Source organism: Gobio gobio (assembly GCF_949357685.1).
Source record: "Gobio gobio genome assembly, chromosome: 1".
NCBI lineage: Eukaryota > Metazoa > Chordata > Actinopteri > Cypriniformes > Gobionidae > Gobio > Gobio gobio.
Window position 1 is genome coordinate 64,270,881 of NC_137097.1, and position 25,929 is coordinate 64,296,809.

A 25,929-nucleotide genomic window follows, 5' to 3' on the forward strand; every position below is an offset into this window, starting at 1 on the left:
TAGGTTCTCTTCCTGAGGCAGTCAAGAGCAGCTCGGCTCGTCCTGCTGCGGCACATCTCTAGTTACATTACAGCCGGAGTTTAGATAAAGGCTTTGTGAAAGAGTTTAAAAAGAATATAAAGCAAACAAGCATTTCCACAAACTTAACTTTTCGCTACAAAATGCGGCAACCATAGGGATCTGGGTGGGAAAAGAAAAAGATGAAACTTGAAAATGGTAAAGTTTGATGTTTATTTATTCGTTTTTTTCCACAAATAAAAAGAAAGTACTCATGCTGAATCATCACAGGAAAGAAAATAAAGGCTCAGTCCATATACCAGTACCAACCTTGCTCTCCTCAGAACATTAGATGAATAATAGCACTCTATGAAGTTTGGAATGCAGTAAAAAAGTCTTAAGCTTTAGTCATGTCCTCCTCCACATCAATGTTTTGTATACGTGTGTGATTTGTGTGGGCATATCAGTGTGTGTGTGTACATTTGTGTGTGAGCAAATGTGTTTGTAAGGTCTAAATGACCTAGTCCTCAGCGGTTTTGATGACCTGGAACAATGTGACGTTGTAGAGGACTTGATGTCCGTTGTTCCAAGTGTAGAGCACTCTTTCTCGGGGGTTGTAGTCCATCATGGAGATGTGGGAGTATTGGTTATGGAAGGGGATGTCTGTGTACTCATAGGTTGAGGTGTTGGTGTAATATGCGAAGTAGATTTTAGCACCAGCCAGATGGGAGTTGGTGACGTAGAGTGTGCCACAGATCATGAACGACTCGCCGGCGCTCCGTTTAGGGAAGCCTGTGTCCCACGTCTGAAGCACTTCCAGGCTTTGTGGCTCTAGACGGCTAATGACGATGTTTCCAGCGTTGGGAATGGTGGTGTAGACGGCCCACAGCCCGTTCTCGTCGGCCATGAGGTCGATGTCAGATGATCCGCCCCAGGAGTAGGGGAAGGTGTTGTTATAGCCCGCGCCGCTAAGGCTGCGCTGCACCAGGACGCTTCTAGATCGGAAGTGGTACTTGATGAGGATGTTACTCTGGTATTTGTTGTAGTAGAGGGAGCCGTTGTAGACCACGTGGCCTGTACCAGCCCAAGGGTGGGGCAGGAGATGCTGCACAAAATTCTGGCCCTTCATGAAGTCATTCATTGTGCGGTACTCCAGCACACGTCGTCCCTTAAAGTAACCGTCCATTGACCACACCTGAGACAGAATAAGATATAGAAATGTAAAATGTATAGAAGATAAAAATATATTTTTGGAACTAAAATACATTTTCATGGCCACATATTTTTTGATACATGGTATATTATAAAATGTAAAACCTTTACAACCTGCTTGAATTAAACATGTAAGTGCCACAAAATTACAAAAACACTAAACTGTGCTAAAAACTTTAATTCTGTTAACTCTTTTCCCACCGTTTTTTTTTTAAGTTGCCAGCCCAACATAAGCATATTAATTTTTACAAAAAATATTTACAAATACCCCTATATTTTGTTGTATGATTATCTGAACATGCAATATATCAAAAGAAAGAACGGACTCAAACGTTTTATTCTAGCTCCATGCATTCTTTATTAACCTGAATGTGGGTAAGTTTCATAAAAAAAGCAACATTTTAAGCAAAAAGCTGAGAAAATCGCATTTTTGTCAAAGACTTCATCCAGAACAACGATCAAAACACAGATGGATTTCAAGTCCATCTACACCCTCAAAGCTTCACAGTCCTATAGCTCGTCCTGGGTTGACATTTCATTCAGTAACGTTAGGCAGTTTTGATTTACAGTGGGGGGAACAAGTATTTGATACACTGCTGATTTTGCAGGTTTGCCCACTTACAAAGCATGTAGAAGTCTGTAATTTGTATCATCGGTACTCTTCAACTGTGAGTGACGGAATCTAAAACAAAAATCCAGGAAATCACATTGTATGATTTTTAAGTAATTAATTTGGATTTTATTGCATGACATAAGTATTTGATACATCAGAAAAGCAGAACTTAATATTTGGTACAGAAACCTTTGTTTGCAATTACAGAGATCATCCGTTTCATGTAGTTCTTGACCAGGTTTGCACACACTGCAGCAGGGATTTTGGCCCACTCCTCCATACAGACCATCTCCAGATCCTTCAGGTTTCAGGGCTGTCGCTGGGCAATACGGACTTTCAGCTCCCTCCAAAGATTTTCTATTGGGTTCAGGTCTGGAGACTGGCTAGGCCACTCCAGGACCTTGAGATCCTTCTTACGGAGCCACTCCTTAAGCCCCGTTTCCACCGAAATTACCTGGAACAATTTATACCAGGAACTTTTTTTACAGGAACTTTTTCCCCCCCAGACCTGCTACTGTCTGCGTTTCCATCGCGGTCTAAAGTACTGTGAAGATTAGGCAAATTAGTCCAGAGACGTGGGACTGCATGCGACTGTTCCTCCCAGTCAGTGGCGGACAGTAATCATCTTTGTGCAACACTGTCTGCAACAATAACAGGTATTGAGGAGATGCAAGCAGCGCTGCTTTTGCTAGTTATGAATTGGTTTACTAAAGAGGTAATTAAAAAGGTAATTAAGCTAGATTTAAAATAAGACAACATATGTTATTATCAGCTATAGGCATGTGCCGGTATCAAATTTTCATGTTGCGATTAATTGCTGAAGCTTTTATCACGGTCTACGGTATTATCACGATATTGAAATAAGTTGCAAAAAAAGTGTTGTCGTACTATAACAGGTTTAATAACTTTCTTATAACAAAAGAACCAAACATTTAAATACAATAAAGCAATGCCAAAATGTATAAAGTAAACAAATATTTAAAACAGATTAAGTGCAAAAGTATTATAAAGAACAATAGGTAACACATTTACAATAATGTCTCACCAGTTAATGCATTAACATTAACAAAGAATGAATAGCTACATTTTTACAGTTATTATTCTTCTTTGATAATGTTAGTTTAAAAAGCAACTGTTAGTTAGTGTTAGCTCAGGTCCATTAAATAATACAGTTACAACTTTTGATTTTAATAACGTGTTGTTAAATGCTGAAATGTAGGCCTACATTTAACTAAGATTAATACAAGCTTTAGAAGTATTTTTCATTGTCAGTTTGTTAATGAATGAACTAATGTTAAATAATGGAGCCTTATTGTAAAGTGTGTGACTGAACAACAGTCAGAACATATTCAAACAATATCTAGGGCATGTAATTTAGTCAAGATTAAAATATAAAATGTTTAAGTTTGAAAATGAATAGCCTCAAGTCTTTTCACGGTATCATTTTGTTTATGAGGGTTACCGGGGAAACGGCAGCATTTCTGCTGTTCCGTCAGCGCCCTCTGCTGTCAGAGAGTGAACGTGCACTTCAGCGTCACTCGCTCCGCCATGTGCTCAGTCCGTTCATGCACGTTGGGTTTGTTTACATCAGTGCGCTTCTCTTTGACGTGTTGTTCATTTTAAACGGTTGATGGGTAAAGTATTCTTAAAATGCATTCTAAAAATCTGAATAATTCGTAATAAATAATTATTCACGGTATTTTGAAGTGCCCACGATAACAATATTGTGCATGTTGATTATTGCGGTATATCGTATTACCGTTTACCGGCACATGTCTAATCAGCTATTATGGACATTGACCGTGAGATGGCTGAGACAACGCATGCCATCGGACAGAAAGAGCAAGACTGATATTTACTGAACGCAGAATGATCCTCGCAAAAGACTTTTACAAATGCCGGTTGAAATAAAATCCTGCGTGGAGTCAACCAATCAGCGCCCAAGTCCCACCCCCAAAAGTTCCTGATCTTTGAAAAAGTACTACCTCGGGAGCAGGGCCGTTCGGAGGGGGAAATATTTACCCGGAACTTTATTTAGACCCTGGTTCCTGCAGTCGAAACACACGAGTACCACCCCAAAGTTCCTGGGGAAAGTTCCTGCGGTGGAAACGGTCGGAAACGGTGTTTCGGGTCGTTGTCATGCTGGAAGACCCAGTTACGACCCATCTTCAATGCTCTTACTGAGGGAAGGAGGTTGTTGGCCAAGATATCGCGATACATGGCCCCATCCATCCTCCCCTCAATATGGTGCAGTCGTCCTGTCCCCTTTGCAGAAAAGCATCCCCAAAGAATGATGTTTCCACCTCCATGCTTCACGGTTGGGATGGTGTTCTTGCAGTTGTACTCATCCTTCTTCCTCCAAACACAGCAAGTGGAGTTTAGAACAAGAAGCTCTATTTTTTGTCTCATCAGACCACATGACCTTCTCCCATTCCTCCTCTGGATCATCCAGATGGTCATTGGCAAACTTCAGACGGGCCTGGACATGCGCTGGTTTGAGCTGGGGGACCTTGCGTGTGCTGCAGGATTTTAATCCCTGACAGTGTAGTGTTACCAATGGTTTTCTTTGAGACTGTAGTCCCAGCTCTCTTCAGGTCATTGACCTGGGGCCTCATTTATAAACGTTGTTTAAAATTATTCCGCTCTACGCAATAATTGGTATTTATAAAAAGCAAACTTGACGGGAAAATGTGCGGTCCTTCACGCAAGCTCTGACCCAGGCGTACGCACAAAAACGGGTGAAATGAGAAATGGCAATATTGCCTCTCATAAATAACATGAAGACTTCACAAAGCAAGTCTTACAATGAACAGCCTACACGAACACCCGTTTGATCGATCTACAGTGTAAAACAAACAAAATCAAACGAAAATTACAACAGAAATGCAAATTAACACATATTTGCAAAAAGAAAAGTGAAATATGTTATGCAATAATATTGGCATGTTATGCAATTCATCCTCATAAATAATATGGTTAATAGAACTAAATAATGTACAAAACTGATATTCTCGCCAATATGTCTGTCTGGCGGAGCAGATATAGATAGATAGATAGATAGATAGATAGATAGATAGATAGATAGATAGATAGATAGATAGATAGATAGATAGATAGATAGATAGATAGATAGATAGATAGATAGATAGATAGATAGATAGATAGATAGATAGATAGATAGATAGATAGATAGATCGATCTGTAGCTTGTCAGATGCAATTAAATGGATGGAAATAAAATGCCCCATTCACAATGCATAATGACGCACAATGGCTGATCTTGCACTTTTAGAAGATGTGGCAAATGGAAGGAGTCGGCGTGAACGCATCTTCAGACAGCAAGAAGACTTGCTGGCAAACGAGGACACACTCAGGCGATGGTGCGCTAGACGCTTTTTTGCCTCGACTTTGATGTCCGACCATTTATTTTTTTATTTCGGCCGAGGTTGTGAGGCTACAGCATTTACGGCGTCTGCAACCTTTTGCCATTCAAGTGCCTTTTTGGCATTAGTAATGCCCACACTGTGCCCTCCAAAACAACATTTTTCTCATCTTTTCCACCTCGCCAACGATAACTTCTACTTCAAATTGAGTGAAGTTACGTTTTTTTTATTTCCTCTCTGTGTTTGCCATGATTTCGCAATCGATGAATATTAACTTGGGGGCATTTCACAGACTATTTATGGGCAACTATGGGCGTGACATGAAGCCGCAAAAGCTGCGCTACTTTTAGAATTGATTGTGATTTATTAAAGGAAAACTGTGTAGGATGTGCTTGCGCACGGTTTTATAAATCCGAATATTTCTGTGCGTACACACGTCCTATGTTTCATCCCACTTCTGACGCAAATCCTATGCAAATTTTTATAAATGAGGCCCCAGGTCCTGCCGTGTAGTTCTGGGCTGATCCCTCACCTTCCTCATGATCATTGATGCCCCACGAGGTGAGATCTTGCATGGTGCCCCAGACAAAATGGGTTTGACTGTCATCTTGAACTTATTCCATTTTCTAATAATTGCGCCAACAGTTGTTGCCTTCTCACCAAGCTGCTTGCCTATTGTCCTGTAGCCCATCCCAGCCTTGTGCAGGTCTACAATTTTATCTCTGATGTCCTTACACAGATCTCTGGTCTTGGCCATTGTGGAGAGGTTGGAGTCTGTTTGATTGAGTGTTTGGACAGGTGTATTTTATACATGTAATGAGTTCAAACAGGTGCAGTTAATACAGGTAATGAGTGGAGAACAGGAGGGCTCTAAAGAAAAACTAACAGGTCTGTGAGAGCTAGAATTCTTACTGGTTGGTAGGTGATCAAATACTTATGTCATGCAATAAAATGCAAATTAATTATTTAAAAATCATACAATGTGATTTTCTGGATTTTTGTCTCTCACAGTTGAAGTGTACATATGATAAAAAATTACAGACTTCTACATGCTTTGTAAGTTGGAAAACCTGTAAAATCGGCAGTGTATCAAAAACTTCTCCCCACTGTAGATGCAGTCTAATGTTGATGAACGCATTATTTTACATATGCATCTGCTTACATATGCTATCGTTTGTTTCTGCTTCTTTTTCGCCTGTGTTTTGAACTGGAGATTCTGTACTCTTTCAGAAGATGTGTCATAGCCCTACTGTACAACAGTGAAAAAAAAAAACGTAAAGATGGAAAATTCTGTCAAGGGGAAAGAGTTAAACTTTTACACTACCGCTTAGCACATTAACTTTGGCAGCCCTAAAATACTAAAAACAAAAACCGAAAAAAGCTAAAAAAAAAAAAATATATATATATATGTATGTGTATATATATATATATATATATATATATATATATATATATATATATATATATATATATGTTGAAAACTAATTTAAAAATGCTATATAATTTAATGCAAAATAATACAAAAATAAAATAGAAATAAACCTACATAAAAACAAACAAATGTTTACACAAACTCTTAATTTGAAAGGAATTTCAAGGTCACTAATTCATGTTCCATGACCAAGTGAAATCTTTTGTACAAAAGCACTGATGTTCTTGTTTCCATTAAAGCACAAGATGCTCTTTACACAAACTTGTGGCATTCATGCAGCTTGAGTGCTGGTGACATTAAAGCTCAATGGGTATGTACGAGATAGACATATGAATTACAAATAATCAAATTGGAAAAGAATGCAAGACCGACATTTTTTCCCCAGACTTTTGAACCCCTCTGTATGTATAAGAATGAATGCTGAGGTTTGTGTGCCGAGAATGGAGTAGAGAAAGCATATACCTGGATGAAAGTACAGTACATCAAAAGAGACGCCATCTCCTGACTTACTTTTGAGAGAGTGTCAGCAGAGGCTTTCTTCCTGTGTTACCAGCAGTGACTCTCACTGTGCACAGTCACAGTGTGTGTGTGTGTGTGTGTGTGTGTTGTCAAATCTATTGATCTGCTCACTGTGTGGGAGTGGAGATGCTATATATGCTCTGTACTCGGCTGCAGCAGTTGTTCCCTGCCCTTTTCCACTCCACATTCACAGGAAATCAATCCTGTTAGCAGTTCTCCATCTCTCTCTCTGCCTCTCTTTTCCTTACTCGCCAACACTGTATGAGGCTGAAGTATCTATCAAGCACACAATAGCCATGCTGTGCTCCCATCTTTACCAAGCCATGCTCTGTGCACTCTTTATTAACACATCGTAATGAAACTTCAGACAGTCAGCTTATTTAGGATGGTTATTATGTTTTTTTTTCCTCCTGCATAATGAAGCCCCTCTGAGGATTTAAAGCTCCCCTGCTATCTTTTGCCTCCTCTCCTCCTTTCTCCCTCCCTCCTTGCATTCTTCCTCCCTGCCTCTTCCCCCATTTCTCATTCCACAGAGAGATGCTGTGCATTTTTTATTTTTAGGCTACTGTGGGGCTGAGTGGTGACTGGAGAGGAGAGCAGGTGACTTATGGACAGACAGGATAATTGGAACATTAAGTATAGCATTTCCTTTGTGGGCTAAATGAGTCCCTGTAGATCGGCGAGTGGAGCTGTGGTCACACTGTGGTCGGCCCATCTCCGCCTCTGTGTTCCCTTCTGAAAAGAATGGCATATGTTTTGCTTTGGATAACGGTGTCTGTGTCTTTACTAGCTTGACCGGCAACGCTGTGTGTGACTTGGTGAATCTAGGGACAGTGAATGCTCAGATGATGCCTGCTTGATTGATATGACCATTAGTTCCATGCCTGTGATGTATTTGTCACTTTACATGATTGTTGATTGATAATGGCAAGTGATGTGATCATTAAAGCCAAAGGACTGTATCGTTGGAGATGAACTTACAGTATCAATTTAGAGTATCAATTTTAAATGATGATCCTTGATGAAGAAAGAACACTTAATTTCCCAGAGCTGACCTCTATTGATTTTTTGGAATTCAGTAAATTCCTTTTCCTGTCATGCAAATACAAATTCAACTTCACACTCTTGAATTTAAGAAGAGCCAGTTTGTTTAGTTTGTCAGCCCTATCCACCTTATTCCTACGCTCTGTTGCGTAGGAATAATTATGGGTGTAACTGCAAATTATGGGTGTAACTTCCGTTAAGCTGTAAACAATCAGTGAAACGCTCGCTCTATGAATTGCAATAATATGTTGTTGTTTTTTTACTGGGTACAATGAGATGACATTATTTTACTCACCCGCCAACCATCGAACATTAAAAGGATATTCAAAAGTGTAAAAGCATCAACAGGTACACGAATGACCCCAAAAGCGCCATTCTTTTCGCAGCAATATACGGACGGTTAAATATCACTGTAGTAATATATATCTGTATTATGTAACACACATTGCCTTAATAAGAAAAATGTTCATTAACTTCAGCATTGCGTGATACTATTTCAAAGTGATTTCCACATCCTCTTGACAGATAATAAATTATATTTACCTGTGAAAACAAACCCGGAAAGAGACGTGAGCAGAAAAACGAGAGATTCTTTGTGCATTCCAGTGAATTATTAATGGGATATATCATAAATTAAATCAGGAGAACAGACCGCAAATATGCAGTATATGTTGTCATTTTTCATACTATTACAACGGGGAAAAAAGAAAAAAATCATGAGGAAAAGAATGCAGCAACTGAAAAGAGCTCTTCCCATAAATATTCTTGTTATAACATGTCACGTTAAAATACCAAGCGTTATGTTATTCTCATGATGTCTGAAAATAACTGACGGATATGTTTTATTTGTAGGGAAACCCTATGATTATCTTTTTGAATGGAAGATCCCCAAACCGGAAGTGCCACCCATAATTCATATTGCAGTAGGCTCGTCAGGAATAAGGTGGATTCTCCACCAGCATTGCCAGGGTCGTCGCCAAAACTGACATGGCCAGTGGACGATATAGGTTAATATGGGTTGGCCCCCTCACATTGAGTAGGTCACACCTACAGCTCTTCAAACCTGTTCCTGGACACCAACTGTCTGAAATTGCCCCCTAAACCCTCAATCACTATTCCATATGCTCTAATACAGTTCACTTGAAGGAGTGAATGGAAACGAGTGAGTGAATTTGGAGAGCCGTTGAGTGTACATCGGTTTTACTCATCATTGCAGTGCAATCTGGGATTGAATGAGTGCACGTGATAACGTCCACTATGGTTTCAGACACCACTACAAATGGTTGTCCCCTCAAATAATGCCCTATTTGAGGGTATAGGGGACGATTTCGGACACAGCCCTGGATTTTAGCTCCAACCCTAATCAAACACACTTGAATCAGGATCTTTAGGATCTCTTGAAAAATCACATTATTTGCCAGACAATAGGTCTCCATGGAAGAGGGTTGCTGAAGCCTCTGCCTTAAAGGCTTGTTTCCCTACCCTGTTCATGCACGCACACCAACAGTTCACACTTTTGATATCTCCTTTATCTGACCCATACATTTCTGATATTGAGGCATTCACTAATGAGCCGATCAGTTGAATCATGTGTGATTGATTAAGAAGAGTACGAAAATCTGTAGTGTTGTTAAGCCTGCAGGAACCTTGTTGGGACCGCTCATTACAGGGCCCGCAACAGCTCTGGCTGCTAGTAATTCCTGGGAGTGATTGCCGTTTGCCTAAACAAGTTGTTAATATTCTTCCCCCTGATGGAGTAATTAATATGGGGACTGTGGCTCTGACAGGAGACGTAAAGATTGAGGGAAGAATGGAGTGAGAGTATGAGCATAATAGAGAAGTAAAGAGATGGAGGGAGAAAAATGGTGGAAGAACCATCCATCAGTGACTCAGCTCTCACTGCTGAGGAGCAGCTTCACTGTACCAAAACACTGACTCAGTGTGTGTGTGTGTGTGTGTGTGTGTGTGTGTCTCCGGGGAGAGGTAGCTCATCATAGCAGTGGCAGTGATGGAGTGCGGCACGGTCGTTCTTACCCTATTATCGGAGCTGGGGATCATTGTGTCAGTCATCCAGGAGCCGAACCTTGACCCTGAGGCGCGAACAGTGATGGGGTTACTGACGCCAGTTAGCTTCCCGCAACCTGGTGATAGAACACAGGGGGCACCATAAATGGCGGCTTCAACGGAACTGAACCAGTCAGCATTAAATTGCCAAAAGCGACATTTATGGAGCAGAACGAGTATCCGTTAGATCATCATTTTAGATTTTCTTGTGAAGTCATCAGTTTCGCCCCTGAATGGAACATGAGCTTGTCTCATCATGCATCTGAAAGCCAATTACTCTTTCAGCCAAATGAACTTTGGACATTTTGTTACAGGGCTTGCTCGCTGGTTGTTTTTACTGTTCTAACGTTAAATTGCTTATCTAATTGGACAGCAAGCACATTTTGACTTAATTGGGTCTAATGTGGTCTCCCCGACCATCAGACATGTCTAGTTTACTTTTGCTTTTTCAATTTAAAAGTAAATTACTGCAGTTGCTCTAAAATAACCCAGCAAATAATCATGCCAAACGAGTGCTGCTCCGAGAATCCGATAAGTCAAAATTCGTTCTATTTTCTTGTTGTAACAGGTCACATACTGCAAGTCCACAGTCAATAGATTGGTTGCTCCCAATTGCTGATTATTTAAATCAGCTCAGACCCACTTGCACTAGACGTCTTACCGAGTTTCTGCATGCAGGAGTGCAGGCGGGTCTCCAGAAGTAGCACTCGCTGCCTGAGCTCCTCGTAGTCGTAGGCTCCCATCTCCTCTTGAATGGCCATGAGTACCAGGGACAGATTCCTCACCTCCTCCCTCAGCCGCAGGATCATTCTTGCATCCGCCTTGTATTGCTCCAGCACTGGCAGCAGGGGAAGCAGCTGAGTAACCTTGTCCTTTAACTCCTGAGAGAGAAGGAAGGAGTGCAATGGTGGTTAGGAGAGAAAACAAAAGACGAGAAACGGTTAATCTCCCTCTCATAGAGGTTTGAGAATTAGCATGGGCTCTCATTAACTATTTAGCATGTTCATCGCCGACCTTTCATCTCGCATGACTGGTCTCCTGCCCCTGGATCCGAGAACCGAGTATCGATTCTATGCAACTGCAATCTCTGACAATCTACCACCCGTCCGGGCCAGCCCACTCATCAGAGAGCTGTCAGCTCTCCACCTCGGTGTGACCAAGCGGCTATGAAAGAGCTCAAACTTGTGGGCTGATCTCAGCTCAGCGAGAGCAATCAGTTACCGCACCCAGGCGAACTGACCGGCCTGGCATAGGCCGAGGTATATCAATAAAGGGGGTATGAACAGCAGGTGTATCAATAAAGCATGCTCACCACAGGAGGGGCTGTTTCCTCCTTGTTAAAGTTTATCGTAAATCTGGTGATGGAGCTGCTCTCAGCCCTGCGGCGCCACATCATAAATCTCATTTCTGTTCCGAGACACAAAAATTTAGTCTCGTTAATCTCCTACCCTGCCATAGGCGACTTTGAGCTTTCCACATTCATCAGCAGCCTCGCCGAAATAAAGCCGGGCTTTGAGACTCCCACTCTTTGAAATAGTGCTTTTAACACTGGCACATCTCGGAAATTTTTCACAGCTCCAGCAGAGAAGAAGGGAGGGGGGAAAAAAAGGATTATGGTGCTTTGAACATGTATGGAATGATTTCTGGAAAATTTCGGAATCATTTTCTATGCAGCGTTTGGTGAGATGACTCAGACCGCAGCAGAACTGGGTGGATGGGTAAGTGATGGTAGTGCATTCTGAATGATAGTGATACCCCTGGGAAGAGTGACTGTGGCTTCCATCCCACTCTTTTCAGCAGACGGCTACATGTTACTCATCTTAAAGCTTGCTCTTCCATTTAGTCCTCTGTATATCGGTAGCGAGTCCTTCAACTATTCTGAGATCGTACACAGCTACAAGCGTACTATCTTATTCAAAAGATAAAAATCTTCAAGAATAAAGCAGACTGCATCTTAGCCTTTAGGTGAGCAGCTGCTAGATAAAAAGAACAGAAAAACACAACCTTTTGTATGCACATGCACACACACTTATTACTGAAACAAGCTCCAGGTGCTGGGTATAATTTGAAGTGAATTTGAATTCTCTCAGAGGACCTTTTGCATGTCTCAATTAAACAAAAACCAAGTGGTATTGAAGGTTAGTGCCAGTGTCTGTGTCACGTAGGAGCAGAGGTGCCGGAATGAGTTTTAGAGAAGAGTGGCTGAAGGTAGGCAGGTTGTGATGCCACAAAATAGTGAGGCTGTGAATGCTAATTAGTGTGCACTAATGTTGCTCGATCTTCAGTCATGTTACCAAATGAATATTCATGTGCTAACCTTAGCCTTGGTTGATCCCAGCAAACACAGGGCATTCCCCTAATGTTCCTAAGGTTTCCAGTTGTACAATTTGTTGGGAACCAAATAAGAACATTTTTTTAACCAAAATCTAACCTTCCCAGAATGGTGCAGGTTTTTCTTTTTCTTTTTTTGAAATACCCTAGAAAGAACTTACACAGAATGTTCTCTAATGGTTATTTATTTTTGCTTGTGTTTTGTGATAAGATTCTGGAATCCAAAACTATTGTTCTCAGAAAATTTTGGGAACCAAAAAGTGTAAGCTGGGATTCGCTTAGTGTTTTAGACATTTCACATATTTTAGACATTGAGGTCCAGTACGAAGCCGGTTTTACATTTCAGATCCTTTTTAATATTCATGAATTAATATATTCAGTGTGTGTGTCTTTAGAGTTCCAATATCACGTTTGAATAGAATTATTTCAAATATCATCTACACAATTAAAGCTGTCTTGACCTTTTCTGATTGACTCCTTTTCTAGCGAAAATGTATATGCTAAAATGTATTTGAAATATATGCTAAGTATACTACAAATACATTTACATATTCATTGTTACCATAATATAAATACCCTGCAATTTATACTTTTTGGTATACTTAAAGCTGCTGTCCGTAATTTTTTTTGTGTTCAAGATTTACAAAAATTATAATGAGAATGTACAACGTGAAACCATTTCCCAAACTGTGTTTTTGTCTTACCCTGAATCATTATGGTACACTTATAATAAGTGTTTAAATTGGGACTATTTCAGACCGGTCTGGTAGGAACCGCTGCGGAGGAGCACAGGCCCTGCGTGACTCGCCATAGACATAAACAGAGAGAAGTAGCTCCAGCTGCAATGTTCTTCCGCAAGACACATGCAGTTCTGTTTATTAACCGCTAGAGCGCAAAAAGTTACAGACTGCAGCTTTTATTAATATACTTAAAGTCTGCTAAATTGAAACAACTAATTTTGTACTCAATGCACTTCTCCGGAAGTAGTGAGGTCCAACTAAAGATATACTTATGTGTATTTGATTGTGCTAAAAATGGAACTATTGCAAGTACACTTTAAATATCTTGCATTTAAAGACAGATAGGGTCGTAATACAGAGATCATACTATCCTTACTAATAGTGATATTAAAACAAATTTTAGGCTTTTAAGAAATGTGCATTGTGCAAAAAAGAAGTGCTCCAAATAAAATTATATTTATATCAGTAAGTCATAACCGATATGTCAGTATATATGTTAATAGATTTGTACTATACTTAGTTAGCCTGGATGCCAGCCGAACTTAGCCCCGCCCACAACATTTGAGGTCAGGCAGTTCGGTCTGGACTTGATCTGTTGTGGAGCAACTATGCCCGAACAGGAGCTGTTCGGACCAATTAAAATCTGGTAACATGGTGTGCAGTTGAGTTCTGTTGAGAATTGACAACTAACGTTATGCGTCGCTCTGTTACTCTGATTGGTTGTAGGTCTATCCAATTGTGGTCTTTCCTGGTTCAGTTGAAACACGCCCCATAATCACAGCCCAACGGAGCAGTATCAGACTCATATTCTGACTAGAATTGACAACGTCAGGCTAATACTTGGTATGAAATAATGCATTTTGGTATAATTTTAGGGTCTACATAAAGCTTACTCCAGAAATGACTACGTTTTTATTTTTCGATTTTTCGACATATTTTAATATCACTGACGAGGATCTGAACTAAACATGGGGGGTGTGAGTGTAGGCGTTGTGAGAAAGACACCTGAAAACTCTTGGGGTTGAGGCTGCGTGGATTTTCAGAGGCAGTCTTCAGTTTGCCGTCCACCGTTTTCATGAGGTTCTCTGTGTCTCTCACATACTGCAGGTCTCTGTACGTCCTCAGATCTAGCACCTCCATGGACTGAGTGATATTCTGAACCTGTTAAACAACACAGAATACAAAGTCAAAACAGTGTGATGCATCAGGGAATGTTTTTTGAGGGCACAACAGCGTGACGCCTTCAATTTGTTGTAGTTCAAATCAGCCTTCCTACATATTAAGACCTCCCGCTGAGCATCTTGCCCACAACAACACACGGGCGACGGGAGCGTGACTGTTGATCAGCACACACACCTAACTAGCTCCTAGAAACTCCTACATACTCCCAGAGGCCACACACACAGAGAAAGATTCACACACACTCCTCCTGCCTGCACTTAAGAGAATCAAACAGGATATGGATTGTACGCTGGTATTCTCCTCATGTCCTCACTGATGTGCATGAGGGCCCTTGTCTAATGAGCTGATCTGCATAGCTGTCAGACCCAATGGTCACACTTAGCGCTGAGGATTGTGGATGTTTGGACTTGGGCAAGGGTTAGGTGGGATCACATATTCACTGTGCATTCAGTTATTGTTTGTCATGCATGTCGCTGAATGTTTAGGAGGACTGAGCATACACACGCCCCTCTCACACACACACAAGAGGCTGGGTGGTGGTAGTTTAATTCTGAACACATCTCTTTCAGAGAGGGACTGACCCAGGTGTCCTCATTAGTCTGCTTTTTATTAAGCAGGTGCATTAGTGCCTCACAGCTGCTGGCATAGCCACACACACACACTTTATTGTCTGAGTGCTTGAGTTATGTTGGAGTACGGCTGTAGATAAGGTGTTTACACCCTGACAGCGGGGCAAGGCAGGATTTAAGGTAGAGTTTGTGGCAAGATTTAAAGGGATACTTCACCCAAAAATGAAATTTCTATCATCATTTACTGCCTCATGTCGTTCCAACGTTTTATCACTTTCTTTCTTCTGCAGAATGCAAAAGAAGATATTTTGAAGATATTTATGTCCATACAGTATTATGAAAGTCAATGACGGGATCATGAATACTTTGATGAACAGATCGATCATTAATTCACTGTTGAATCAAATCAAAACATTCATCAGCTTGCATGTACACAGAGTGACTACGTCAAATATTGTGCCACAAACATCAAATACACAATGTTTGGGCACATGACATTAAAGGATTAGTTCACTTCAAAATGAAAATGTCCTGGTATTTTACTCACCCCCATCTCATCCAAGATGTCCGTGTCTTTCTTTCTTCAGTCGAAAAGAAATTAAGTTTTTTTTAAGGAAAACATTCCAGGATTTTTCTCCACACCATTGACTTCCATGACAACCAAAATGTTGAAGGTCCAAATCAATGCAGTTTCGAAGGGCTTAAGAGGCTCTGCGCGATCCCAGATGAGGAATAGGGTCTTATCTAGTGAAACGATCGGTCATAAAAAAAAAAAAAAAAAAAACGAATAAAAAATGCATATACTTTTTAACCTAAATTGCTCATTTTGCACTGCGGCTCGTCAGTGATTGCGTAATCACGTCGAAAACGTCACACTAGATGTAGGCAAAAGTACCGCCCCGGTGTTTACAAAGCGCACATGCGATGACTAATACAAACGCGCTTTAGCAAAAAAAAAGGTAAAACAACGATGTCAGGCGATTTTGAGGTTGAAGATTGAGGTGTTTTTTGGTAAAGGGGCGGTACTTTCGCCTACGTCTAGTGTGACGTTTTCGATGTGATTGTGCAAATGTTTTAAATGACCGATGGTTTCGCTAGATAATATCCTATTCCTCGTCTGGGAATCGCAGAGCCTCTCAAGGCCTTCGAAGCGCTTTGTAACTGCATTGATTTGGACCTTCAACATTTTTGTTGTCATGGAAGTCTATGATGTGGAGAAAAATCCTGGAATGTTTTCCTCAAAAACGTATTTTCTTTTCGACTGAAGAAAGAAAGACATGAACATCTTGGATGAGATGGGGGTGAGTAAATTATCAGGAAATTTTCATTTTTAAGTGAACTAATCCTTTAAGAACCTATGAGGTTCATATGTCATAGTTTGTGTAAATCAATGTTGTGATTTGATAGTGAAAGGCTTAAATTTTGCTCTGTTCATTATACAAAGAGATTGTATCACAAGACTTACAATAGGGTACAACAGGGCTAAAGGCGCACCAGGGTAAAAGTCGCATTTGACTATATTCTCTTTAAACCACTAGATGGCAATTCAACTCAGCACTTTACATTTTTCTCTTAATGATGCATGTGGAAATTTGGCTGATCCTTGATGCGATCAAAGTCTGTGGCTCCATCAATGTTCATTAAAAGCATATTTTTTTTCTGCAGTCATACACTATGGAAGTAATCAAAAGCACATTTTTCTTAAGCTGTGTCTTTAGCCCCGTTGTACACTACCAGCCAAGTCGTATTCATTTCAAGCAACCTTTATTTCCCTTTTTTGAAGCTTAAAAGTTTTGGACCTCAATGACTCTCCTAATATAGAAACATTCCCAGAAACATTTGTCAAAATATCTCTTTTTTTTTTTTTTATCCAGGAAAGCACAATCATAAGAGAGTTTCTGACATGAGTGTGAATAAATAATGACAGATTTTTCATTTTTAAAGTGAATTATTGCTTTAAGGTGGAGTTTGAGGCAGAGTTATACTGAGGTAGATTGGCATTAGTGATGTTCAGTTCTTGAACAAATTCTTTTGTTCGTGAAAACAGTTCTTGTTCTATTGAGCCGGTTCTCAGCTAGTAACCGGTCGAGCCGGTTCACTTATTGGACTGAATCGAACTTTAGTTCCGGTATGATGACGCAAGACGCAAAAGCCGAAGTAGCACGTTTAAACATCTATCGAAGTTTTCACTTTTGACTCAAAAGGAACCAAACGAGCTGGTTCAACAAGCTGTCGAAGTTTGCAGAGGATTACAGAGGATTCGGATGATTGAGTTTGCGATGCAAATCTGAGGCTAGTACTGGAAATGGGCTCATTATGACTACTGTTATTAAATAACATTTTATTAAAACCTGCAAAAACCTTTCTGTCAAGAGAGTCAATTTTTTTTCTATGGTTTTGTGCGTGCAGATTATATTTTAAATCAATGAGTTTATAAGGACAATAAACAAGGAGTTGATAAGTTTGGGTTACTCGTTCTTTAGTACTTTAGACATAAAAAGCATATCCACGTTTGTTGATCGTGCCTGTAATGTGTGCTGTAGTTGCGCAACTTTCAGTCGATAAATGAATTAACCGTGGACAAAAACACCATTAACTTAAGTGAGTGAAAGGCAATAATCAGCCAAATGCACTCACGCAAATGACTTTATTCGATTGTTTCAATATGCATTTCCACAGATTACTTCATTTGAATGTTTCTTTAATATAATATGACAAGCATAGAAAAGCATAAAAGAAATGCATAGTGACATCATTGCATGATGACGTCAGGAACCCATGAATCGGCTTTTTGAACCTGTCCATTGAGCCGAACTGTCCGAAAAGAACTGGTTTTGCGGAAATGAATCAGACTTTGCATCACTAATTGGCATGTGTGATTCATGTGCCTCATTGACTCACCCTGTCTGGAGTCCCAAATGTGTCTTCTCAGGAATCCCTCACGAAACAGTTTTATTTTCAGACTCTATTCCTCTCTATCAGCCTCTCTCTTCACCTCTGCCTCCATCAGCTGTGCTCATTAACTAGTCAAACAGCTGCTTCCTATTGTAGTGTGATTCCAAAGCTCTCTCTGATTCAGTGAGCGTGATCTTGATGGGGACGTGTGGTTCTTAATGGGCTGCTGTTCACAGATGAGGCTGGAAACCACTGAGGGGTTGGTGAGGAAGGAGGAAATGAATGCCGGTCAACTGGCTGAGAGTCCAACACTCTATTTATGCCGACACTCTGCATTTAACTGCCAAATCAATTGAACTGTGCATATCAACACACTCAATATCCAACAGTTTCTCTGTAGCAAAACTCTCTCTCTCTCTCTCGCCTTGATTTTTTTAAATATTGTAATTTCTCTCCTTTAGACTACTTGTGAAAAAGAGCTTATCATACCAGCTAGCCTCACCGGCTATTTAACAGCTATTTAAACAGTATTATAACAGCCTGGCTATTGGGTTCCAAAATAAAACCGTCTGAACCAGCATGGAAATTCATGCTGATCTAAAATGATCTTTTTTGGAGGGCTTTCCGTTTTCTCTTTTTCTTATGTTTCTTTTTCTTCCACAGGTCAGTATGTGGTCTGTCAAGCATACTTAGATAGTATTTTTCTCGAAAAACTCCACATTGCTATCATGTGAAAGGGATAGTTCCGTTAAAAATGTGAAATTGTCATCATTTACTGACCCTCATGTCATTTCAAACCCATTAAACTTACGTGAAACGCAAAAGGAGAGGTTTAGCAGAATGTTTGAGCTTTGGATGAAATTGGATGGGGACCAAGGGATGTCAAGCACCAAAAAGGACTAAAATGTCTTATAAGTGAAATCTATATGACTACAGCTTTCTTCCAAAGCCATACAACAGCTCTGTGTGGGAAACAAAAATGTTATGACCCTAAAGGTCCTTTCACACTGGATGCGAATTATTCGTGCGACGGTTTTATTTTTTGATCAGCTGTTTGTGCAACGAGTGCTTCCACACCGAACGCAAATGTGCTGTGGCGAGAAAACTTTTATTTTTTCAGCTTCAATGTCGATTTTTTTAAACTCTCGCAGTGACAAAAAAGGCTTCAACCAATCACATATAAGGAAACAAAGGTGACGAAATGTCCAGTAGATGTCACTAGTTATTCAATCAACATTAACCTTTGCCAGGTATCGCATTTCTCACGAGATTACAGCTCCTGTGGGAGTACATGCAAGTCGCTTTAGGCTAAAGATAATGATAACAGCCTAACCTTTTGAGTTAAAACTTGTTGATTTTTTTCTAAACCTAATTGTGTCCGCTACTATAGAAAGTGAATGTGTTTCCGTCGGTATGACTGTGGCACTTAAATGTTTACATTGTGACTCAACTGGAAACATAACAGCTCCGGATCGATTGGTTCTCTGAAGTGTGTGTTTGTCTCGTCAGATGCGGCGCTACTGTCTCTAGAGAAGCTCCTCAAATTGCCCCACGGACATTCGAAAGTAAGTGCCGAACCGGCCATGATAAAGTTTTAGCTCCTGTACAAGATTAGTATAATCCCCTTCAGACTCTGTTCTTTTAAGACTGGGTGCACCCAAAACCTTCTTTTCGGTCTTTTAAATAAAATGAAAAGCTTGTCTTCACTGGATGATGAAGCATCCGTGTTTTCTCAGCTGTCTCAGCTGTTGTAGCTTGGGTTTGGTGACCTGTAATAAAAACAAACATTGTCACGTGAACCTTACTACTTCTCACCGCTGCTTCCTAATGGTTTAGAGGGTAATTGACCGTTCGCAAAGACCCGCCCCCTTTAGTTACTGCTGATATGTCCGACAAGCCATGGCGCTCTCACACCACACACGTTCTCACGTAGAGAAAATACATTGCGGAGCAAAGAGAGCACTGACAACACGCCGACAGACAGGACAGAGCAAGTTACTTTTGATATGAAACAAAGTCTCAACTTTATAATTTTGAACTTTTAAAAAAAATGTTTAACAATAAATAGCGTTTTGTGGCTCTTTAATGTGTCGTGATCGTTGTTGCGCCTCAGTTAAAGCTGCTCCTGAACCAATCACATCTTCCTTCTAGTTCATCGATAAGCATCAAATTAACATGAATGAACATTTAAAGAAATGTTGTTTCAACCGCGGAAAGACGTCAGGAAACACCGTTTTTCAAGTTCAAGTCCAACGACGTTAATCTACTAACTCTCCTGACTGCTTTGATGGACAAAACGGCAGATTTGGCGATGTGATTGGCCTGTCAATCAATCTCGTGGCGAAGGGTGAATTACTTTGAGTCGCCCCCTGTCGTTTCAAAGCATAATACAACGGCAATTATAAACGTCTTGTACGTTTGGAGAGGAGCACGCAAAGTCAGCGGAGGCTCGCAGAGCGGAGCCAGGCGAAAATATGAACAAGTCCTAAAGGCCCACTGAATTACCTTGAAACGCACAGCATTATTTAATGTGTTGACATAATTGCCACTGAAACAGGAAGACAGGGCGGGACATATTGAACTTGCTGAACAGGTCCTCCCCTTTTTAAAAAAAATAGCCAATAGGATTTAGTTTATATCACAGCTCGGCAAGAGCAGTTAAGCTCGGTAAAGCCGCAGTTTCCTCTAATCTCTAACCGTTTCTCCTCCTAATCTCCTCCATATCTCTTTAAAATACAGCATTCTGTGCAGAATTCAAATGAGTCCAATACGTTTTGTGGTTTGCGCCGACTAGTGCATACGATCCGCTCTGTGCTGTCATTTCTCTGTGTGTTCACTGCGGCGGTTCGCCTGACACTAATGTGAAACCAGACTTAATTCGCCCCTGAATCGTTTCCTATCCCCTATATAGTGCACTATGTGCCATTCACCATGTAGAAAATAGTAAATGTATACAAATGGCTGATTTCAGCCACAGCTTCAGCATCTATATATAGTGCAGGGGGGGCGGGACGCTTCAGAATCTAGAGAGCATTTGATTGGACAGAAAATCTGATGAGAAGCTGAAGTGAAGCCTGATGTCATCAGAATCATTGGCGGAAGTGAGAGACCAAGTTTTGAATGCTTTGATATCTTCTAAATGTGAATTTTGTCATTGTTTTGGAGGAGACTAGCTTATAGATAACAGTACGACTAACATTCATACTAAAAGCAAAAAAACCTTAAATTTGGCTTTCATGGGGACTTTAAGCCCACTTGATATCTAGAACACATGTAAAATTTAGATGGGCTTAATAGGGTCTTTTGTGCTGTTCAACAGATGAAGGAAACATATGACACAGACTTCGAAATACATTCTGTCATCATTTACTCACCAATGATGACTGACTTTTGATGTTTGTGCTCCTTTAAACAAGGTCTCGTGTGTGAATCTCAGGCTTTTAGTGCATTAAGTGCTCCATTTCCTGATTCAGGAGGTACGTTATGCTTTTTTTTTCAGCTGTTCTTTGCCTGGTCTTAGTCTAATGAGTATGATTAGGAAAAAATAAAAACCTCCTAACGGCTCAGCAGAATGAATCCAATTTCACAGCAGTATTTAGGACGCGTCCTCTTTTAGGTGGTTGTTTGCGTCACATACTTTCACAACCTTTCTCTAATGGGGAACAGTATTATGTAATGTTTGGGATCCATGTTTAATGACTGCATAATATGTACAAAACATGAATCCGCTAGGATTTGCTCTTGACAAGCGCGTGTCATTTAGGTTATTGTGCATGTCACCTTCTCCATAAGTTGACGGAGCTGTCTGCTACGTGGGTCTCGATTACACATGTTCTGTGCTGGAGCCACAACGGTGCAGATACATTTCCCATCTGCGTCCTGTGCCGAGCTGTAGATCTGCCAGCCCTCCTCTGGGCTCGGATACAGGGCCTGCATAGACAAAGAGATGGAGAGATGAAAAAAAGAGATAGAGAAGAATGCATGGAGAGACAGAGTAAAATGCATGAGCAAAATAGAATGTGGCATCTGTGAGAAGAGGAGGTTTTGATCAGCTTAGACACTTGGAGGAAATGGAGCTGCTTTGGATCGATAAAGCTGCTTTTTCCTACTGGGTGGAGTCAGGAGATGGATGTCTTGAAACAATGCACATGCTCAAACGTGCGCACACACACACACACACATACTCGGTTTCGCTATTTTTGTGGGGACTCTTCATAAGAGTAATGTTTTTTATACTGTACAAGGTGTATATTTGATCCCCTTAAACTAACCCTACCCCTAAACCTACACATCACTACCCCAAAAAACATAATTTAGTATGTTTATTAACCCATTTCCATCCGGGAGCCTGCTGGATGGTCCCCACAATGTAGGTGATTTCAGGTTTTACTATCCCTGGGGGGGACATTTAGTCCCCACAATGTAATATCAACCTGCACACACACACACACACACAAATGTGTGTTCATGTTTTATGGGGATTCCATTGACATAATGATTTTTATAATGTACAAACTGTTATTAATCAATATTAATATGATTTATAAGCTGTTTTTCTCATGGGGACCAAAAATGTCCCCACAAGGACAAGGATTTTGGGTATTGCCATGATTAGGGATGCACCGATCATGATTTTTCATGGATGATTCCATTTTTTTAACAAGCAAAATCTCCCCAAATCCCTTTCTGTTGCCGGTTGGCTTTTTTTAAAATTTCTTTAAGTACATATATTCAGGCTATATCTGTAGCCAAGGCCTAAGACTAACTTTTTGCCACACCTACCAATGGCCGGTGACTTAAATGTACTGGCCAAAAAGATTTTTTACCAGCCATGACACAAAACAGGTAGTTATGACACCAACATTTTAGATACTCGCCTAGTGAAAATTCACAATCTATTCCAATTTCAACACCACAGCTAAAACTGCTAGCTTGACTTTAATAGCCTACATTTTTAAAGACAAGTAAACAGTCAGTAATAAAATAAGAACAAACAATCAAATTACAAGCATTAGCACTAATCATTTCAATACAGCACAGATACAATTGAAATAAACAGTGCTTTATAGGCAGGTCTAATAGTTTTCAGGTACCGAAATTTAATAAAGTAGGCTGATCAAATCAATAACACTGCATATAACATTAAAAACGCAGACAGTAGCAGGATTATTAGGATGCTGTCACTTGAAGACTGAATGCACGCACGGATCATGTGTTGTGTGTAAGACCGACCATGTTTACTAGGATATTCGGCGAGACGGGCATTTTTAATTTTGAGTGAATTTGTCCATTCAAGCGCAGGAAGGCATGAAAAAGAGCTCAACTTTGGAGCTTCGGATGCTTAAACTTCCCACACAGCGTGTGAGTAACAAATTCCCTTTCACACATTCCAGCGCTTGAACATTGGAAAGGCTGAAACTTTCGTGATGATGCACCACTGACCCATCAACTGTACAGAGCGTCGTTCACCTCTGTTCACGTTCATGTTGTCACAACATTGTTAGGAATTCAAAAAATTGTTCATAGCCAACTGGCGACTGACATGGTTTCATATACTCACCAAGGCCATTGTGCATTTTAGGCCCTGTCTGTAGCCATTTCACATTAGAGGCAACCACTTGCAATGGATTTTAATCACAATCCAAACAAAGATGCTAAACACATGTAGCATGAGCATTTTTTTCTGATTTAAATTTTTTGTTAATTTCAAGATTTAAAGCAAAAAAAGAATAGTCTGACTTTATGCTACATGAGATAAGACACATCTGCACAAAACAAAAACAGAAGACAGACTGAATGAAAATGCACATTTACTCTCCGACAGAAGGTAGCGCTTATGAATCAGAAGGGATTTTGTTTTCTTTGTTACTGCTGTACACAAAGCAGTGCTGTGCTTTTAAACACTACTTTATACAGAGGTAAAAAAAAAGAAAAGATAATGCCATCAAAACTTTTCTGAAGACGGGCAGTTGCCTTCAGAGATACAATCATATAAACCCCAACACCAATTCAATATTTATCGTTTTCTTCTTCTATGTGAGCTTGTTGTTCCTGGTACAGTATTTTTTTATCAGTATCAGTCTCTGTTCCCCTTTTTGTGTCCGTCTTTGGGATGTCCTATCTCTGGCCTGTGTAAACGCCCTGTTTACAGACTTCATAAAATTTCCACACAAGTGACATTTTGGGAAATGATTGCAGTGCAGTTTGTGTGCAAATCCGGAACAGAGATCGGGCTAAAGAAAACTAAAAATCTGATTTATGGCCGGTCGACCGGTGCATCTAAAATTGCCATCTTTACGCCATCATAAAGTAGGGAATATCTGAATCTGAACCACACACACAAACTCGCTTTTTATCATGGTTTATCATTCCTATTTCTTCCTATTGTTATTACAAAGATTTATTTTATATATTTGATATTTTCTACCCCTACTGCAAAATCAAAACTCACACAAACCTTTCTGCTTTTTCATGAATTAAATAGTAATAAGTTAACCTCAATACACACAACATTTGTGGCATAATTTTGATTACCAAAGTAAACTTCTCCATAGTTTCCTTAAAAAAAATAAAAAACAGCAAACCGACATCAAAATTATATTGAGATATTTACAATGGAACTAAATGGGGACAATTTTGGGAGGATTTAAAAGCATATTGAAGCTTAGGCTATAATTTTAGAAAGGTACTTGCATTAAAACTTGTGTATTATTTGACCTGTAAAGTGGCTTAAATAATTGTTATTGTTTATGGTGTTGCATTAACTTGTCAACAATTAGCAAGCAATTCTTTTTCCACTAAAATCACATTAACACACATATTGTTTATCTCCCGTGGCTATAGTATTGAAATTGAGAGAATTGTATTCTTGGTTGGTCCCATTTACTTCCATTTTAAGTGCCTCACTCAGATTTGTGGAAGTGGAAATTGATTGTTGTGGTAATCAACATTATGACACAAATGCTTTCAATTGGGCTTAGCTGAACCAGGGATATTCTTTTAAGACCCGATTTGGCACGTTTATGAAGATGGCTTTCAGGTTTTACTACCCTTAAAGACTAAAAGAAGAATAAAACCAGATTGGAAAAGAACAATTGATGATGTCATTAAAGACGGATAGCATTTACAAGAAAAAGGAGTGGCAATAAAATGTCTCCTCCTGCTCTAACCTTCCCGTTTTCATTCTTTCTCACCCTCTTCTGTGTTTTTCACTCTCTTTCTCTCTCCCCACACTTCCCCGATCAGATTAAATGACCGAGAGGACGGAGAGACTATGTGATTGGAGAGTAAAGCAGCCGCCCCATGAGCTCACTGTCACATCCTGTCACTCCTGCCACTCTCTGCTCTCTTTCTGTCTCCTTCACTTTTTCCCTCCCTTCACATCGCTCTTTTTCTTCCACACTCCGTCCTCTCCTCACCTTCCCATCTGTCCCTTCTTTCCTGTGTCTTCGGCTTTGTTTGTCCCTGAGCAATCTCTCTCGCTCACTTACTCAATTTAATTCAAATTACAGCTATTCAAATCAATAATGCTTTATTAGACTGCCAGGCAAATGTAATTTCACAAAATCAAAAGGAATTGATTTGTAGATTTAGGTAGGGAGGCGATAAAAATATAGGTTCCACAAATGCAAATAATCACAATGGGCCTCATTCATGAAACACCGTTATGACGTAAATTTTCGGATTCATGAAAATGTTCGGTAGCTGAGAGTTGAAAACGGTTGAACTTTTTACCCAGCCGTCCAATCACAGTAGAGGAGGGGCGGGACAAATACTACACCAACCAACCATCCTCCTTTTACAATGGCTGAATAACAATGTAGAAGGTAATATGACTGGTCACTGCATTTTTATATTCAGTAATATTCTTAAAAATGAGATACTAGTAACATATTACTGCCTGGCATATTCTGTATCATCATAGCAGCCAAAGCTCCTCAAAAAAATGC

General features: G+C 40.1%; 1 protein-coding gene across 2 annotated transcripts in view; it reads right to left on the reverse strand.

Moving 5' to 3' along the window:
• Window positions 1–212: 212 nt before the first annotated feature.
• olfm2a (olfactomedin 2a) overlaps window positions 213–25,929 on the reverse strand; it is a 120,783-nt gene continuing 95,066 nt past the window's right edge. For both annotated transcript variants that reach the window (XM_079834909.1, XM_079834908.1), the window contains exons 2-6: window positions 21,761–21,910; window positions 14,340–14,495; window positions 10,925–11,144; window positions 10,234–10,340; window positions 213–1,192 (exon numbers count right to left, since the gene is read on the reverse strand). In XM_079834909.1, the coding sequence (XP_079691035.1) occupies window positions 518–1,192; window positions 10,234–10,340; window positions 10,925–11,144; window positions 14,340–14,495; window positions 21,761–21,910 (1,308 nt within the window). In that variant the 3' untranslated portion in view covers window positions 213–517. The remainder of the gene's footprint in view (window positions 1,193–10,233; window positions 10,341–10,924; window positions 11,145–14,339; window positions 14,496–21,760; window positions 21,911–25,929) is intronic.